Source organism: Palaemon carinicauda, chromosome 22, assembly GCF_036898095.1.
Source record: "Palaemon carinicauda isolate YSFRI2023 chromosome 22, ASM3689809v2, whole genome shotgun sequence".
NCBI lineage: Eukaryota > Metazoa > Arthropoda > Malacostraca > Decapoda > Palaemonidae > Palaemon > Palaemon carinicauda.
The window spans coordinates 59,876,419-59,895,859 of record NC_090746.1 but is presented as its reverse complement, the minus strand read 5'-3'; the positions used below and the strand labels follow the sequence as shown (position 1 = coordinate 59,895,859).

The 19,441-nt window shown below is 41.2% G+C and overlaps 1 protein-coding gene across 4 annotated transcripts in view; it reads right to left on the bottom strand.

Moving 5' to 3' along the window:
* Window positions 1-573: 573 nt before the first annotated feature.
* LOC137616097 (dual specificity protein phosphatase MPK-4-like) overlaps window positions 574-19,441 on the bottom strand; it is a 56,436-nt gene continuing 37,568 nt past the window's right edge. For all 4 annotated transcript variants that reach the window (XM_068345771.1, XM_068345774.1, XM_068345772.1 and 1 more), the window contains exons 8-9: window positions 11,634-11,857; window positions 574-686 (exon numbers count right to left, since the gene is read on the bottom strand). In XM_068345771.1, coding sequence (XP_068201872.1) covers window positions 610-686; window positions 11,634-11,857 — 301 coding nt within the window. In that variant the 3' untranslated portion in view covers window positions 574-609. The remainder of the gene's footprint in view (window positions 687-11,633; window positions 11,858-19,441) is intronic.

Here is a 19,441-nt window from a genome sequence, read left to right as displayed (position 1 = left end):
ACTGGTCTCCAACACCCTGACCTAAAAGCATATTTCCTTTTGCACTTTGAATTCTAATTTGGTTGGTAATCATACAAACATAATTGCCCATGAAAGCACAGTGAGGCCTTTACTCTCCACGCAAAAATTATTTAAATCACAATACTGGCCCTGACATGTGACAATGATAATGTGGATTATGATTGCCAAAAAATAATTCCCTTGAAAATCTCCATAGTAGTTAGGTATTAAAAAATCCAGAAGACATTTTTAAATGCACTAAAAAGCCTAATCATCTTTAAATGAACTGAAAAAAAAAGGTAAACAGAGTGATGATAACCCAGTCAACACAGAGATTGAAAAGACAAAACCCCTATGGCTTGACAAGCCTCATTGGTTGCCATTAACTATTAGATTATCTCATTACTTTACTGGAGGCATAAGTCTACATAAAGGGAAGAAATTTTATTTTTTTCTAGTTTTGCAGCTAAATGTTAATAATACCAAGCTTCCAAAGAAAAGCAATATGAATATCAGGGGAAGGTTCATAGAAATAATAGTGCCTTGCATTCTAGGGTTAAGTAATTTACTGAGGGTATATGAAATATTTATTGCTAATAATCTAACACTTCATAGACATCTGTCAACTTTAGAAGGAATAAAATGGAAAGCAGGTTTAATATTGGCTCCACATGGACACTGATGACCTGTAATAGAGAACAAGTATAGTATAGTATTTTATATACTAAATTAATATTCATGTAATAATCATACCTGAAGAAAAAGGATAAGAGCAAAATGACTCATATTTCCATTAAAAGGCACAACACAGCAGAATTTAATATATACCAGATTGTGGCTCTTGCGGAAAAGGTGTGGGGTAAAATTAATATTGTGTAGAAAACGTAGCAGATGTTATCACAATATGTACATGGAGCAATAGATTTCCCACGGGAAAATTTACTACAAGAGTAAATTTGGAAGAGAATGAAGTGGAGAACTATGTTATAACAGATATCTAAATATTAGAAGTAGAGCCTTTCTGGTATCTTGCAGACACACGAGAATGTGAATAGACAAGAGAGTGGTAACAAAAAGAGTACCCAAGTTATGGATAAAGTGAAGAGAAAGGTAGCTAGGCTACAGGTAAATAAAATATTTTATCAATAGAGTGAACAAAGACTTTAAGGCTTAAAGTTTGCAGAGTCAAGGGACAGGACAATGCCCCTGAGACTGAGCATATATATATATATATATATATATATATATATATATATATATATATATATATAAATATATATATATATATATATATATACATATATATATATATATATATATATATATATATATATATATATATATATATATATATATATATATATATATATATATATATATATACTCAAGACCCTCTCCATCAATCTAAAACAAGGGAAGTTCAGGTAATGGCTGCTGATGATTAAGCAGGTAGATCTATAGGCACTGCCAAAGCCCCCATCCCTAGCTCACAAAGACAGTGAGATTGCAGCCACAACAACTAGAAGCTATAAACCTTGAGTGGGGCTGAAACTTTTGTCCAACAGATTGCCAGGCAGGTAAATTTCTAATAGGCTACCATAACCCCAATAAGTACATGGGCTTTGACATGGAAAATGGAAGAAATTTGACAGTGTAAATATAGGATATACAGTGCTGTAGAGGAATTGGTGAAGAGATGGGAAGTCATTATTGACAAACGCCTTGCATGTTTTTCCTTTTTGAATAGTTGTCAATGGCTTTGGACAGGCTATTAAAGTGTTTCTAAACATTCTTTATTGAAACTGGGTAATACTATACATGTAAGTAGAGAAAAATTAGCTGTGATATTATTGTCCCAACCAAGAATTTGAGTTTTAAAGCCTTGAAAGACAAATTTAATGAGTTATGCAGTTAAATCATGAAACTAAAATAAAACAGATGAAAAGAAAAATGCAGAAAGTTATATGACAGACGGAGGTTGAACAGACACTGAAAAGAGGCTTAATACTGTCCATAGTGTGCTGCCTGTACTACACCCCTACAGAGACATAGTAGTTATTTCAAACACATCCAGCCCCAAGGCAAATAAAGGTTGCTTGTTAAGGAATTAGAAATACTGCATAAAATGCACTTAAACTGATAATTGACTGCAGAAAGAATATATGGAACCTGAATAACAGCATGTTACATAACCAGGTGGCTGGAATGTGTAACTGACTTTATGACCCATGGTTGTATAAAAATAATTTTGGGCTCGGCCATGTCGTCCTGACGGAAGGTTCCTTTAGGTAGCTTTCTAAGGGATATTTGCTACAGTGATACTCCCAGAGAATTAACCAGAGGTCTCCAGAATTCTAACTCCTGGCGCGAGTATCCTTAATATATCTTTAAAGATATCGCATAATATCAGGCGACGTATTTTTTGATACGACACATAGCAATCTTCAACCCGAATAGATTTAACTCTTTAAGGGGGAAGAGTGGCGAACGAAAGGGGAGCCATTATCAAGGTACCCGGTGGACCTCCTCTCTGTACTGCTACGGCCCATCATTCCTTTCAACTGTAGCATTTAAGCTAAGCGAGCTCCCATGTTTCTCTCGGTGTTTGTTACTGTTTTTTGGAATATTATCATGCAATCTCCAGCATCTTCATCCTCTGGAAAGTTGAGTATTTGATCTTTCCTGTGTATAATTTTAGGCTCCCTTCTCACAGTTAAATTTGTATAATTTAAGTGTGTTTGGTGAAGCGTAGCCAACACCGGAGACGGCCATTTTGAGCCGCGGTCGCACGTCATAAATGCATTTAATTTAGTCGGTAGTGCGACGCTCCCAATATGTAGCTATAAAAGTAATCTTTTTAGCTAGTTAGGCAAATTATGCTAGTGAATTATTTGCATACATTATAATATTTCCTCTTCCGATATGTAACGTTACTTTCGTATAGGACGGGTACCAACCGTAGCTGCGGTCCCCACCGGAGTTAGGCTAACCTAACCTGTTTTGTATACATTAGTAAAGTAATTCCCATTGTTTAACCTCTTTATATCGTTTCCTATTAATTCGGTTGGGGATATATACCCCTTACAATTTATGGGTATAATTCGATACTTTTCTCTTTTAGAGAAAAGAGGCTAAACCCTTTCTCTCCCCCCCCCCTGAGCGCCGCCATCACAAGTGGCAACCCTATCTTTCGTCATCGCCACCGAGTAGTAAAATCCGGCTTGACTTAGTCTTGTGCCATCTGTCTTCTTTGCCGCCGAGTACTCCGGCTTTGAAGTATGACGGTAACTCAGGGTGTACTGTCTTGCAGCCGACAATGTCGCCGACAAGGGAATCTATGTTCCCCTGCCGCCCACGACGTTGTCGGCAAGGGAAGCTATGCTTCCTTAGTTTACAGCCGAAAGTAGGTGGCATACCTGCTGCCACCTTTCTCCCCTGTAAACTGTAAGACCCTTTTCCCTCCCCCCTCTCTCCTTTAGTGTCGGTCTAACCGTCACAGCATTCTTTCGCCGGTATTCAGACAGTCATCCCGGCTTGCCGGGTTGACTATGTTGCCGGCCGGGTCCCTACCAGCGGTGGTTAAGTTGCCGCCTCGGCCACTTCCTCCTTATGTCCTTCCTTCACCGGAGGTGAATGCCCTGGAGGGAAAGAATGAGCCGGCCCTGACGGCTGCCGGTGGGGAAACCCATTATACTGTTGAGAATTCTTCAGTCCTCTCTTGGCCTGCCATCCACAAACCTTGCAACCGGCAGTACAGTCGGCGGCAAAAGTTGTGGCCGTATGGAAGCTAGAATCAGATGCATTCCTCCCCTTCCATTAGAATTCTCATTCTGGCAAGGAGACAGTAGACAGCAGTAGCCCTCCTACACTTCCATTTATTGTGCTAAACCATAATAATGGGAAACCCTCCTTTCCATTCTTTCTCTCTCTCTATTACTTGGTGCCGCCAGGCACTAACTTTACCCCGGTAGTGTACCGGTAAAACTACAGTATACAACAATACAGTATCCAGTAAAACTACAGTATATAACAATACAGTAGTTGGTAAACTACAATATATAACAATACAGTAGTTGGTAAAACTACAGTATACAATAATACAGTAGTTGGTAAAACTACAGTATATTGTACAACAATACAGTAGTACAGGTATTTCTAACATACTCTGTGTATCCTTTCGCAGTCTCTTGTTGGGACCGCATAACATGCTGAGATTGAAGTATTCCCTCAACACCCTGATGAATCCTTTGATTATCGGGACACTCATGAAACACCGTTCAATATTAATATTTTACAGGTTGAGGAGTTAGTATAAAATATTCACTAGCTCCGGCTCTACGTACAAGAGTTATTCCACTCTGTATTTTCCCTTATAAGGAATTTAAATATTAATATTGACGGAGGTCTCAGCGATTGCCTGTGAGAGGCAACACAGATATGTGTCTTTCCTATTTCCTTTCTAGCTTACTATCGTAAGCTATTAAATATAATAGTAAGTATTACTATTTTTAAGTATGCATTATATCAATGATATAAACAACTGAATACTCATTTCACCCTTTTTCTCCCTTACAGGAGGAGCCAATGGTGAAGTGTACAGTTGTGTTCTGCAACCACAAGAGTAAGGACTTTTGTGGGCATACGATGGGCAGGTCTTATGCCCCCCTGCTGCATCGTATCTGGATACCTGAGGTACTGGGACCCGAAGGGTTACTCCAACTGCTCGACCTTGCTGACCGATGGCTATGGAGAAGATATCCCTGACATCACGGAGTCAAGGGATACAGCAAGGGAAACCCTTTGAAGGTGAGTAAGAGGCTTCCAGAAGAACTCTCCGGGACCTTACCTACCGAACAAATCTCTAAAGTGCCTTCTGTTCCCTAAGTACGGTTGTGCCCCAGGTACAGGTCCAGCCTCCCTTCATCCAACGGACAGTGGATGCGGACATCAACAAGGCACTGCAAGGCATGAAGATCCACCAAGAACGGATGTGTCGGCATATCAACCTATGCCATCAACCTCTTCAGCCCCAACTCCCCAATTGGCTATACATGTCGGCAGGAGCAAAGCGCTCCTACAGTCAATTCAGCAGATATTGGCAGTGTTCCGGAAGGAACAAGAGGAGAATATGCAAGATCTCAAATAGATGAAGAGAGAGGTACAAGAAGGGAAACACCCTGGCGCTTCCAGGGGCTTTGCTAAGCCCCTTAGAGTATCTGACCTCCCTCACTGTTCCAAAACTAACCCCCTGGAGGTATACAGAGCACATGCCCATGATGAATGGGAAGCTTTATATCTCCGTTAAGTTTGGGGCCAAACCCCTTGAAGATCTTCAATTCTGGCCCAGCTTTTCAGGGTACCCAGATTGCTGCATGAGACTGCGAGATGAACCTGCATCCCGCGAGGAGACTACACCGAAGGAAGTCATTGTCTTCGAACATGACAAAGCACAAGCCATCCTTACCAAGACCCTGAAAGGAACCGGATATACCAATTCCAAAGTCTCAGCATTGAGCAAGAAGCACCCAACCTTCATTGCCCCTTCTTCCAGAGCCTTCCCCTTTTCGGGGAAAGCCCTAGACTGTGTCATGAGAGCAGTCTAAGAGGGCAAACCCTGCCCAATTCTAGAGGAATGCAAACCATTACCTCTAGCTATGCCCACCTGCGAGGAGAAGTGGAAAGAGGTCCATCTAATCTTCTCCGTCTCGAAGTTGGATCCGGAGATAGCAGGCCAGCAGTTTAATGAGAACCTTCCAAAGTTGCCAGACCATCTTTTGAGAAGGGAACAGGAGACGAAAGAAAGACTTTCCGCCTCCCAGTCTCATCAGAACTGCTTGGAAATGTGTGCAGGCCTAAATAACGCCCCAGTACATGTATATGATCCTAGCCAAGTCTCACATGGGTACCCTTGTGATGGACTTGTATGCTTTTGTCAGATCAAGAAAGACCTGTAGAGAGCATGTATTTGCCGCTGCAACGGTGAAACACGAACCCAGAAAACTGATTTCATCTTGTATCTGGGGCAAAGACCTTTTGCACAGGAAGTGGTCCAAGAAGTCATTGCCAAAGCCACCATGGAGAATAGGAACCTTCTCCAAAAGTGGGGCATGTCCTCAAAGAACAAAAAGGCAAGAAGTCCACGTAGACCTGCACAACTTCCAGCCGTGACCATGACCACGGTGCCTCAAATGGTTGCCCAGCCAGCCGCAAACCACCTTCCAGACGGTCCCTCAACAGCTGGTATCCCAATCACCTGTGTTTAATCCAGGCTTTGAAAGGAACTCGACCACCTTTCGGCCCTACAAAGGTAAGGGCCCAAAAAGAGGATCCTCCGAAAACCCCCCAAAGGGTGGTGGAGGACGCGGTCACGGAAAAAAGTCCTCAGGAATCTCTAAACAATGAGAGATTCCTGGTAGGAGGCAGACTTTTCCACTTTCGGGATCGTTGGACTTTCCATCCCTGGGTCCACAGCCAAATCACAAATGGACTTGGTTGGAAATGGAACAAAAATCCACCCCACTTTTCCAGAATTCTTCCAACACTCCACCCCCTTGTTGGAAGAATATACCTCAGAACTCTTGAAAAAGAAGGTAATAAGAAAAGCGAAGTCCATCAAATTCCAGGGAAGGCTTTTTTGTGTTCCCAAGAAAGACTCGGACAAACCCAGAGTCATTCTAGACTTGTCTCCACTCAACAAGTTCATCGAGAACAACAAGCTTACATTGCAACACATAAGGACCCTTCTACCAAAAAGGGGCATACACAGTCTCAATAGACCTGGCAGATGCTTTCTGGCACCTACCAGTCAGTCGCCCCCTCTCCTCCTACCTAGGATTCAGGCTACAGAAGACAAAATATGTCTTCACAGCCATGGCCTTTCGACTAAACATAGCCCCAAGGGTATTCACAAAAGCTAGCGAACACAATTGTCCAGCAACTATGCTCCAAAGGAGAACAAATAGTAGCATACCTGGACGATTGGCTGGTGCGGGCAGCATCCAAGACTACTTGTCTGCAAGAGGCCGGAAAGGTGATCCAGTTCCTGGAACACCTGGGCTTCAAGATCAATCGCAAGAAGTCTCGCCTTTCTCCAGCTTAGAAGTTTCAGTGGTTAGGAATCCATTGGAACTTGCAGTCACACCACCTCTCCATTCCATTAAAGAAGAGGAGAGAAATAACGGGATCTATCAAGAGACTAATCCAACACAAGAGGATTTCAAGACGGCAACAGGAAAGAGTATTGGGCTCTCTCCAGTTCGCAGTAGTAACAGACCCGGTACTAAAAGCACAGTTAAAGGATGCGTCAGGAGTCTGGAGAAGATACGCATCAAATGCTCGAAGAGATCAACAAAGGTTGACCCCGACCCGATTGCGCATGCTATTAAGGCCGTGGTCAAAAACTAAGAGCCTAGCACGGACAATTCTCTTGCAACCACCACAAACATCAGTGGTGACACACACGGATGCCTCCCTGGAAGGATGGGGAGGCCATTCGCAATGTTACTCCTCTATGTAAATGTGTTTGTGGTAGCTCAAGTCCCACTGATTACCGCCCAATTTCCATAACTCCCATATTATCTAAAGTTTTTGAACGTCTTCTGGCAAAACGTCTTAATAGGTTTGCTGAAGGTAATCATCTATTCCCTAGTTTGCAATTTGGTTTTCGGAAAGGCCTTGGAGCATGTGATGCCCTTCTTACAATCTTCAATGCAGTACAGAAATCCCTTGATTGTGGTCGGGAAGTTCGTATGATTGGCCTTGATTTTAGTGCTGCCTTTGACCGTGTTAATCATGAGGCCCTTGTTTTCAAACTGAAACAGTTGGGAGTGGGTGGGTCGTTTCTTAGCATTATTATTGATTTTTTAAGTAGTAGATCTCAAAGAGTTGTTGTTGATGGGCACCATAGTGAGTATAGGAATGTGATATCCGGTGTTCCACAGGGTAGTGTTCTTGGCCCATTACTTTTCATACTATATACACATGATATGTGGTTTGGCCTAGAAAATAAGCTTGTTGCATATGCAGATGATGCTACTCTCTTTGCATCAATTCCATCCCCTGAATGTAGATCTGGGGTTGGTGAATCCCTTAATAGAGATTTAGCTAAAATTAGTGCATGGTGCAAATTATGGGGTATGAAGTTGAATCCTAACAAAACTCAAAGTATGATTGTAAGTAGGTCAAGGACGGTGGCTCCTCAACATCCGGATCTCAGTATTGATAATGTTTCTTTAAATTTGTATGACTCTTTCAAAATTTTAGGCGTGATTCTTGACAGCAAATTTACTTTTGAGAAACATATAAGGTCTGTGTCTTCTTCAATTGCACAAAAAATTGGCTTATTGAGAAAGTCTTTTAAGATATTCGGTGATCAATCTATTCTGAAGAAGTGTTTTAATTCTTTTATTCTACCTTGTTTTGAGTATTGTTCTCCTGTCTGGTCTTCAGCTGCTGATGCTCATCTTAATTTGTTGGACAGAAACTTACGGTCTATTAAATTTCTTATTCCTGATCTAGATATTAATCTCTGGCACCGTCGATCAATTAGTTCATTATGCATGTTGCATAAGATTTTTCATAACTCTGACCACCCTTTACATTCAGATCTCCCTGGACAATTCTATCCTGTTCGTAATACTAGGCAGGCAGTTAATTCTAATAGCCAGGCCTTCTCCATCATAAGACTCAATACTACGCAGTACTCTAGAAGTTTTATTCCAGCTGTTACCAAGTTGTGGAATGATCTTCCTAATCGGGTTGTTGAATCAGTAGAACTTCAAAAGTTCAAAGTTGGAGCAAATGCTTTTTTGTTGACCAGGCGGACATGAGTCTTTTTATAGTTTATATATGACATATTTGTTGTTGACGTTGTTAATAGTTTATATATGATATATCTCTTTTGACATTACTTTTTTTAGAATGATTTATTGTTAATTTGTTCTCTTCAGTTATTTATTTCCTTATTTCCTTTCCTCACTGGGCTATTTTCCCCTATTGGAGCCCCTGGGCTTATAGCATCTTGCTTTTCCAATTAGGGTTGTAGCTTGGATAGTAATAATAATAATAATAAAAAGGAAAGTGTAAGGGAATTGGTCGCACCAGTTCAAAACTTTTCACATCAACATCTTGGAGGCTATGGCAGTCTTTCTGACGTTGAAAAGACTATCCCCTCGCAGAGTAGTCTACATCAGACTGATCCTGGACAACGAAGAGATAGTAAAATGTCTAAATCGACAAGGCTCGAGATCACTTCACATCAATCACGTGATGTTAGCCATCTTCCGCCTGGCAAGGAAGAGAAGATGGCATTTGTCAGCAGTTCACCTTCAAGGTTTCCGTGATGTGACGGCGGATGCTCTAACCAGGCGAATGCTGATAGAGACAGAATGGTCCCTAGATGCAGACTCATTCTACTTTATTTCGGAAAAAGTCCCAGAACTGCAGATCGACCTCTTCGCAACGAGCGACAACAAGAAACTACCTCGTTATGTAGCCCCTTACGAGGACCCTCAAGCAGAAGTGATAGACATGGAACAGATGGAATTGGATTTACCTGTTTCCACCAACCAATCTCCTGCTAAAAGTCCTCGACAAGCTAAGATCCTTCAGAGGAACAGCTGCAGTAGTGGCCCCCAAATGGCCCAAAAGCAATTGGTTCCCTCTAGTTCTAGAATTGAAACTGACTGTTTCCTCTGCCGAACCCAGTTTTATCCCAACTGGTTCAGAAGTCGACTGCTTACGCTTCATCCTCGAGAACCAACAACCTACATCTCATGATTTTCTCGCCCTAGCAGCAAACAAAAAGTTGGGATCTCGAAGGACAAGGCCAACTTCATTGTAGAGTACAAGTCAAGTTCAACCAGAAGACAATATAAATCATCTTGGAAGAAACGGGTATCCTTTGTGAAAACAAGGAGACCAATAGAAATTCAACAGATTTCTGTCTCTCTTTCTTCATCTACCTACTTGAACAAGGCCTGACTTCCACTACGATAACTGCGTATAAGTCGGCCCTGAATAGACCTCTTCTATACGCCTGTGAGGTGGACCTCACAAGCGAAACCTTCTATAAGGTGCCAAAAGCATGCACTAGACCCAAGCCGGCAACTCCTCCAAAGCCCATTACATGGTCGTTGGTCAAAGTCTTGCACTATGCTTAGAACCTAAACAATGAGGATTGTACTCTAAAGGAGCTAACACAGAAAGTCATTTTTCTGTTTGCAATAGCCTTAGGGGCTAGAGTTAGTGAAATAGTGGCCTTATCAGGGATGTAGGCCATATTCAGTTCATAGACACAGGAGAACTGAACCCCTTTTACTGATCCTGCCTTTCTTGCCAAGAACGAGCTACCCACCAAGAGGTGGGGACCTTGGAGAATCTGCCCACTGAAGGAAGATGTCTCTATACCCAGTAGAGTGTCTTAAGTTCTATCTTTGTAGAACTTCAGACTTCAAGGAAGGACAGCTCTTCCGAGGCAAAACCTCAGGATCAAAATCTATCCCTAAGACAACTGAGAACAAAGCTCACCAATTATTCGCAGAGCGGATCCTGACAGCTCACCCGCAGGTCACGATCCAAGGAAAATTGCTTCTTCATGGAACTTCTTTCAACACAGGGGCTTTGGTAGACTCCGCTCATACACTGGGTGGAGATCACCCAAATCTTTTACAGACACTATATGAAGCAAGTACATGAAATAAAACATGTTGTGGTGGCGGCGGGTAGTATTATAAAACCCGCCATCTAGCGCTGCAATGAACAGTGAACTGCTCTGGGACTTTCCAGTGCATCGGGTGCAAGGGTACATTTACCCTCAAGTGCAAATCACAACGATGATTAACACACTGTTCCATAGTTCCATATAGGTGCATATCTGACCAATAACACCAGTGCCGAGTGAACGTTGCGTCACGGTGTTCATGCATTTCCAAAATCTGTACAAATCAGTCAGATTTGGTTTCACATCTCCATTGAGTGGCATCATTTCGATGAAATTACAAATTTTTTCGACGAGAAAATATGGACCCTACCCTGATGTGTTTGCAATGCTGGATCAGATTCATACCCGATTGTAACTACATTTGATAATCTAGTTGTAAGGTAAAATACTAAAAGTATTTGCGTCTTATTGCTGCTATCTCAGTTACAGACGAATAAAGTGAACTAGAGTTTTAATTAAACCCTAGAATAGAAGAGCCTAACTTGAAATCAGAGTACAGATTTCCAAGGTATGAGAAGGGTAATTTCTGAGTATTACCTTCCGTCCCTACGGAAAATCAAGCCTTGAATCCTTATTGTAGATGTCCCATGATATTATGCGATATCCTTAAAGATATATTAAGGATACTTGCGCCAGGAGTTAGAATTCTGGAGAGACCTATGGTTAATTCTCTGGGAGTATCACTGTAGCGAATATCCCTTAGAAAGCTACCTAAAGGAACCTTCCATCAGGACGACATGGCTATCTCACCCAAAAATAGATTTTTCGCTTTGCTCAAAATCCGTTATCTAGTATACAGTATACTCTACTGTCATAGTGTACACCAATAGCATCTGGCTGATGTGTTGCCAATAGCTTTAGCTTTATGAAAACATACTGTACATCCAAAAAAGTATCCTTTTACAAATTTTACCTGAAACCCAGCTATAAGAGCCAATCTTAGCTTGGCACTTGGGACATCCTAGCTTTCCTTGTAACTGGCTTGTTATGTCCCCCATCCAGGCAATTGGAAGAGTATATATACCTTCTGCACAAAGTGAAAAATTCTGAAATCTCCCTGACCACTTCCCATCACACCATCCTGGACTCTCCCCGGGACAGTGTGGCAACAAGGAACCTTTTCGTACCAATGCTGACCTGTGAATCAGAAGAAAAAAATTTAATGAACTGGAATCATCCTTACTATAATTGGAAATTTTTATGTGAATATAAAGGTCAATAATCCGTAATACCGCCGGCTTTCAATACCCAAATGAGTACAAATAAATAACAAACATTGGTCATTTGTGCCCATTAGAGTATTTGAAGCTGATATTATAATGGAAAATTAAGAATATTTACATTCTTGTATGCACCTTTTTATAATATATAGTCATACCTCATGTTGAAATAGTTAATTGGTTTCATCAAGACTCACCTTGACATGCAAAATAATTTAACGCTGATTAGCCCTACAAAGAACTACAGAGCCCTGTAAGCAACTCCACATCATTGCTTATGCAATAAGTTGTTTGGAAGTTCAACTTTTATATATTTCATCAGTAGTGAATGTGAAAAAAATTACATTGATTTACCTATTATTTCTTAATAAAAAACAACAAAGTAAAAGAATTATTTAACATGATGTATTACTGTATGTTTCAGTTCATCAATATCCCTGTTTTTACATTCTTCCTACTAATCTGTTTTTTCTAGGTAAAAAGCTTATGCAAACATTGCAATTACATATGGTGAGGAATGTTCAATTCTTTGAAAAGCTTTAACACAACCTGGTCATAAGTCCATGCCTGCATGCATTTAGATGTTTTTGAGAGTATTAGCAATACGTCTGTTTGTTGTTTATAAAATGTTGTTTTAATATTCTGTAATAAAGTAATTTAATTACATACCCATTACTTTAACCAGCCTATTTGAGCCTTGTTACACAAATCCCAGAAACATCAATCAATGTACGGTACTTGTAGAAAAAAAAGAAGTGCTTTCACCAAAGTCCCTCAATGAGAGCCTTTGAGGCAAAAACTATGCATAAAATGAATGAGGGGCAGAGGTTTCCCATCTCCAGGTAATCTTACTAGCAGACTGCAGTTATAGCAATCCCTACTATGAGGGTAGCTTAACTTTGTAATTAGGCTGCTTGCTGAGGAGGGTAAATAATGATACACACCTCGGTTTAAGAGTAAATAAATTTTGCTCCATATATCCTGACAAGTACTGTACAAATAAGACTATCCCACGATGCACAGAATTTCTCTGGTGTAATGAACTACAACTGTATCTGAGAGGCTCAAATTGATATGCTCTAAATTTCTGATATGAGGATGCAGTATTTGTCTATGAATAATATACTGTATACAGCATTAACTTTTCTGCATGCGCATTCAGGTATTAAACTAGGTGTGTTTACAAACAAATTAGGCATGGGTCCTTAGTAAAATCTTTTTTTTTTTTCCTTGCCATTTTCTTATAGAGGAGGGGACAGACGAAAGGCATTCAATATTTTGTAAGAGATGAAATGCTTCTAAGCTTTTGAAGAGGGAAAATTAAAAATACTGTAACAGTCTTAGGGTAATTATGATTTTAGGTTCAGTAAAAGACATACCTGTACAAGAAGGTTAAATACAGTATTAAGCTATCAGACAAAATCAGGTGAAAAATGGCAGCCAATCAGATGGGCACACTGGCAAGCAGAATTATTGCATTTGCAATTGGTGTTCCATATCACTTATATAATAAAGAGAAAGTGTTTGGCTATCATCATCACCTCCTTCTACTCCTATTGACGCAAAGGGCCTCGGTTAGATTCCGCCAGTCATCTCTATCTTGAGCTTTAAAGTCAATACTTCTCCATTTATCATCTCGCACTTCACGCTTCATAGTCATCAGTCATGTAGCCTGGGTCTTCCAACTCTTCTATTGCCTTGTGGAGCCCAGCTGAACGTTTGGTGAACTAATCTCTCTCGGGGAGTGCGAAGAGCATGCCCAAACCATCTCCATCTACCCCTCCTCATGATCTCATCCACATATAGCACTCGAGTAATATCTCATACTTTCATTTCTAATCCTGTCCTGTCATTCAACTCCCAATGTCCTTCTGAGGGCTTTGTTCTCAAATCTACTAAATCTATTGGAGATTGTTTTATTGTCACACCGTGACTCTTGTCCATAGAGTAACACCGATCTCACTTAACTAATATATAGTCTGATTTTTATATGTAATTTCAGGCAATTTTATTTCTAAATGTTACTCAACCTAGCCATTGTCTGATTTTCTTTTTTCAATCTGTCACTAAACTACTAAAGACCCTGTCTTGGATATCATAGTTCCTAAATACTTAAATGATTCTACCTCATTAATCCTTTCTCCTTCCAATGATATTTCATCTTCCATTACATACTCCGTTCTCATCATCTCTGCCTTTCTTCTATTTATCTGCAACCCAACCTCATGTGATATTTCATGCATTCTGGTAAGCAAGCATTGCAAATCCTGTGGTGTTCTGCTAACAAGGACAGCATCATCAGCATACTCTACGTCTGCTAAATTCCTATCGCCAATCCAGTGCAATCCTTCTCCACCATCTCTGACTGTTCTATGCATTACAAAATTCATAAGAAGGATAAACAATACAGGTGACAACACATTTCCTTGGAGTACTCCGCTATTCACTGGAAATTCATTGGATTAGACTCCATTAACATTAACTTTGCATTTGCTATACTCATGAACAGACTTAATCAAATTTACATATTTAAGAGCAATTCCATAATAACGAAGGACTCTCCACAAAATTGGCCAGTGCACACTTATCAAAGGCTTTTTCATAGCCCACAAATGCCATCAAAATGGGATTTCTATATTCTACGCATTGTTATACAACATGTCTCAAAATGAAAATTTGGTCAATGCAACTTCTACCCTTTCTAACCCTTTCTAAATCCTGCTTGTTTATCTCTCAGTTTTTCATCAATCTTACTCTCCAGTCTCTTTAGAATAAGAATATTATATATTTTCATAACATTTGACGTAAGTGTTATATGTCTGTAATTATTGCAATCAGTCAGGTCTCCGTTTTTTGCTATTTTCACCAACACTCCCATCTCTCATTTATCAGGTTTTGCCTCTTCATGCCACATTCTACAAAATAATCTTGTAAGTAGTCTGGGAGTCACTTCATTTTCGGCCAGTATCATCTTGGCAGTTATTCCATCGTATCCCGGGGCTTTCCATCTCTTTAGTTTTTTGAGGATGGCTTCGATTTTGAACACACTGATTTCATTCATGGGCACATCAAGGTCTTCATCAGCTTCAGGTATATCAATCAAATTATTCCCTTCATATCTCCTATTCATAACCTCACTAAAGTGTTCCATCCAATGTTGTTTTTCTTCATCTTATGTTGCTATAACAGAGCCATCTCTCTTTTTGATGGATATATGCTTCTTTTTCTTTACCCCAGCCGAGATTTCCTTAATAATTCTATGAGCAATTCTTACACCATAGCCAGTTCGTGAATTCATAACATAGTCAGCCTCATCTGCTTTACTGTCTAAATATTCTCTCCAGTCATTCCTGGCTTTTCTTTTGACCTCACTATCAATACTGGAATACTTAGCATGCTCTACCTTGTAATTTTCATTACTTCCTCGAAAACTTCCAATAATCAATTTCTGTCTTTGTCTCCTTTTTATAGTATCCCAAGTATCTTTGATATCCATGGCTTTCTCCTTGTAACTGTGTGTCCCAAGATTTCACTAACAACTGACTGATATATGTTCTTAATATCACATCATTCTTCATTAATTGTCCGTTCTTCGTCTCTTAAAGTCTCTAAGACTGTAATTCAATTCCTACATTCAATTGCAAATGTTTCCCTGTGCTCTTCTTCTAAAACGGATTTTGAGCGAAGCAAAAAATCTATTTTTGGGTGAGATAGCCATGTCGTCCTGATGGAAGGTTCCTATAAGTAGCTTCCAAGGGATATTTGAACTACGGTGATATTCCCAGAGAATTTACCTTCAAGTCTCCAGAATTCTAACTCCTGGCACGAATATCCTTAAAATTTCTCTTAAGGATATCGCATAAATCAGGGGACGTATATCTTGATACGACACATAGCAATCTTCACCCCGAATAGCGTTTTCGCCTCGAGGGGGAAGAGTGGCAAATTAGAAGGGGAGCCGTTATCAAGGTTACCCTTCCTCCCATACTACTATTGAGTATCTAGATGGCGGTTATTCCTAGTAGCATTGAGCATGATGCTACAGATATAGTAGTTTTGGGAGGGATCGTGCCAAGGCCTTTTCTATAGAAAAGGAGGGCGGGTCCATCAGGACGACATGGCTATCTCACCCAAAAATAGATCCGTTTTTGGGGCTCAAGCCATGTGGTCCTGATGGAAGTTTACCAGAGAATTACTAGAAAGTACTGTATCTGTGAATTTTCATAGGTGCCTTAACCTTGGGACAATTTTTCTATGGTCATCTAGACCATTGAGACAAATGACGTTACCGTTATCCGTCATTACCACTAATCATAGACAATGTTAGTGCTTCCTGCCCCCTGCAGGGAAGAGTCATACTAGACAGTAGAAAAGGGGCCTCAAGGTTAGCATATATTGTAGGAACAAACATAAGTATCCACCAGATATACAAACGGTCTCACGGTTTGTATATACAGTATTGACGGAACAATATAAGTGTCAACTATATCTACTGTTTTTAAGCATACAATGATATGAGGTTTACTTAAATAAATAAGTAAGAGAACTCTGGCATATTTAATGTGCAAATTGCAGGGAGAAATAGGATGCAATTACATTCTAATAGACATTTATTTAGAATAAATGACTAAATGAAATAACAAGTGTAACGAATGTAACGTGTTAAAGGAATTATACGTGCAACGTATACAGAAAATATTTTTCCCTTCCTGAAAGGGAAGAAATGATGAGTGCCACTCTAAAACTGAAAATTTTGATAAATTTTCTCAATGTAAATCTTGTATGCTATCAACACTGTGTACAGTACTATGTACACACAGCACAAGTGTTATTTGTATAATTCCACACCAGAGATTTTGAACAGTCTTAGTGTCACCATGGTGACACTCACTTAAAAGGTATCGCACTGGAAGTGTCAACACCTTTTCACCCTAATTGATAGTCCCAATCAATTAACTGTTCATCGCAGCACTAGACAACAGGTTTTAATACACTACCTGCCACCACCACATAATGCTTCAGTTCATGGACTTGCTTAGCGTAGTGTTTGTAGAACACTCTGGATGATTTCCAATGATTTCCATCCAGTATATGAGCGAAGACGCTCAAAGTCCATATACTGAAAAAAGTTCAGTGATGAAGCAATTTTCCTCCAATCATGACCTGCGGGTGTACTGTCATGATACGCTCTGCGAATGAAGTAGGTGAGGTTCGCCCTCAGTTGTTTTAGGGATAAGTTTGATCCTGAGGTTTCTCCTTTGAAGAGCTGTCCTCCCCTGAAGTCTGAAGTTCTACGAAGATAGACCTTTAGACACTCTACTGGACATAGAGAGACATCTTCCTTCAGAGGGCAGATTCTCCTGGGACCCCATCTTTTAGGGGGTAGCTCATTCTTAGTGAGAAAAACTGGATCAGGAAAGAGATTCAGTTCTCCCACTTCTGTGAACTGAATGTGGCCCTGAGGCTATAGCAAACAGAAAAATAACCTTCTGGGTTAGATCCTTGAGAGAACAATCTTCATTGTTCACAGATGAAGCATAATGTAGGACCTTGTCCAAAGACCATGAAATGGGCTTCAGAGGAGCTGCAGGCCTAAGTCTAGCGCATGACTTTGGGATCTTGTTAAAGATTTCGTTCGTCAGATCCACTTGAAAGGCATATAGAAGAGGTCTAGACAAGGCTGACTTACACGTAGTTATCGTGTTAGCTGCCAGACCTTGATTATGAAGATGGATAGAGGACAGACAGAAGTCTATTGAAATTTCTTTCGATCCTTTTGCTTTAACAAAAGCAACCCACTTTTTCCAAGACGATTCATATTGGCTTCTAGTTGACTTAGACTTGTATTTTTCTAAGAAGTCTATACTGCCTTTTGAGATCCCAAATCTTTTCTTAACCGCTTGGGCAAGAAAATCATGAAATGAAGGTTTTGGGTTCTCTGTGATGAATCGAAGACAGTAACCTTCTGAACCCACTGAGATAGTGCTGGGTTCGGTAAAAGGGCCAGCGTCAGCCTCATTTCCCTCACTAGAGGGAACCAGTTGCTCTTGGGCCCTTTGGGAGCCACTAGAGCTGCCGTTCCTTGGAAGGATCTCAGCATGTTGAGGACCTGCAGCAGGAGATTGGATGGAAGGAACAGGAAATTCCGAGGCCATCCGTTCCAAACTAGGGACATGGCGTCCGTTATCTCCTCTAGAGGGTCCTCGTATGGGGCTACATATCGAGGTAGTTTCTTGATGACGCTCGTCACGAAGAGGTCGATCTGCAGTTCCGGGACTTGTTCCAAGATGGAAGAGAATGAGTCTGCGTCTGTGGACCATTCTGACTCTATCGGCTTGAGCCTGAGTAAAGCATCCGCTGTCACATTGCGGATCATTTGTAAGTGAACTGCTGATAGGTGCCATCTTTTTAGGCAAGGGATGGCTAATATCTCATGGATTATATGGGACGATCTCGAGCCTTGTCGGTTCAGACATCGCACTATCACTTCGCTGTCCAGGATCAGCCTGATTAGGGCTGATCTGCGTAGGGAGAGTTTTCCCAACGTCAAAAGGACTGCCATGGCTTCCAAAATGTTGATGAGAAGGGCCTTGAACAGAGATGACCAAGTCCCTTGGACTTTCCTTTGATGGGAGTGAAATCCCCATTCTTCCGTTGAGGCATCCATGTGGATGTAATCATATACTGTAGTTCAGCCGGCATATTGCCTGCAGAGCTAGTCCCTGGCGACACAGAGACCGGCCGGCATATGGCCGGCTGGTTAATAGCGGGCGGCACTGGTACAGTCGGCATGCCGCCAACTGAGTAAGTACCTGACGGCACCGGCCTGGCCAGCAGCTACCTGGCGGCACTAGCTGATAGAAAGAGAGAAAGCATGGAGTGAAGGACTGCCTTATTACAATGTATGTTTACACTAAATAAGGATGTAAGTATATAAACTTACTGCCTTCCTCCATAAAGAAGGTTCAAATGGAAGGGGAGAATGCATCATTCAGGCTTCCATCCAGCCACAAAGACCGTTGCCGGCATTGCCGGCTACAGGACTGTGGATGGCAATCCAAGGGAGGACTGAAGAACCTTCAGCGGCAGAGGGGTCTCCCACCGGCACCCGCCATAGCCAGCACAACCTTCCCGGATCCTATGTCCGTAAGGGAAAGACTGAGTGGCTAAACAGCTGCTTATGTAGGAGCCCGGCCGGCCCTGCAACCCACCGGCAATTGGTGAGATTGCAGGACGACGGCCACAAAGAATGTGATGTCTAAGACATCACTAAAGGACAGAGGGGGCTGAGAAAAGGGTCCTGTATAAAGTGTGGAAGAAGGCAGCAAGGTTGCCGCCTCTATCACACAAGAAAGAAACTCTGTTTCGATATCGGTGCCATCCTAGGCGGCAGAAGAATATCTATTCTTGAGCCTAGGGTTTGCCGAAATGGTGTTAAGAGGCGGCGGCAGGATTTCCGCCGCCTCTCAACGCCGGAGCAACATCGTTTCAGTGTCGGCGC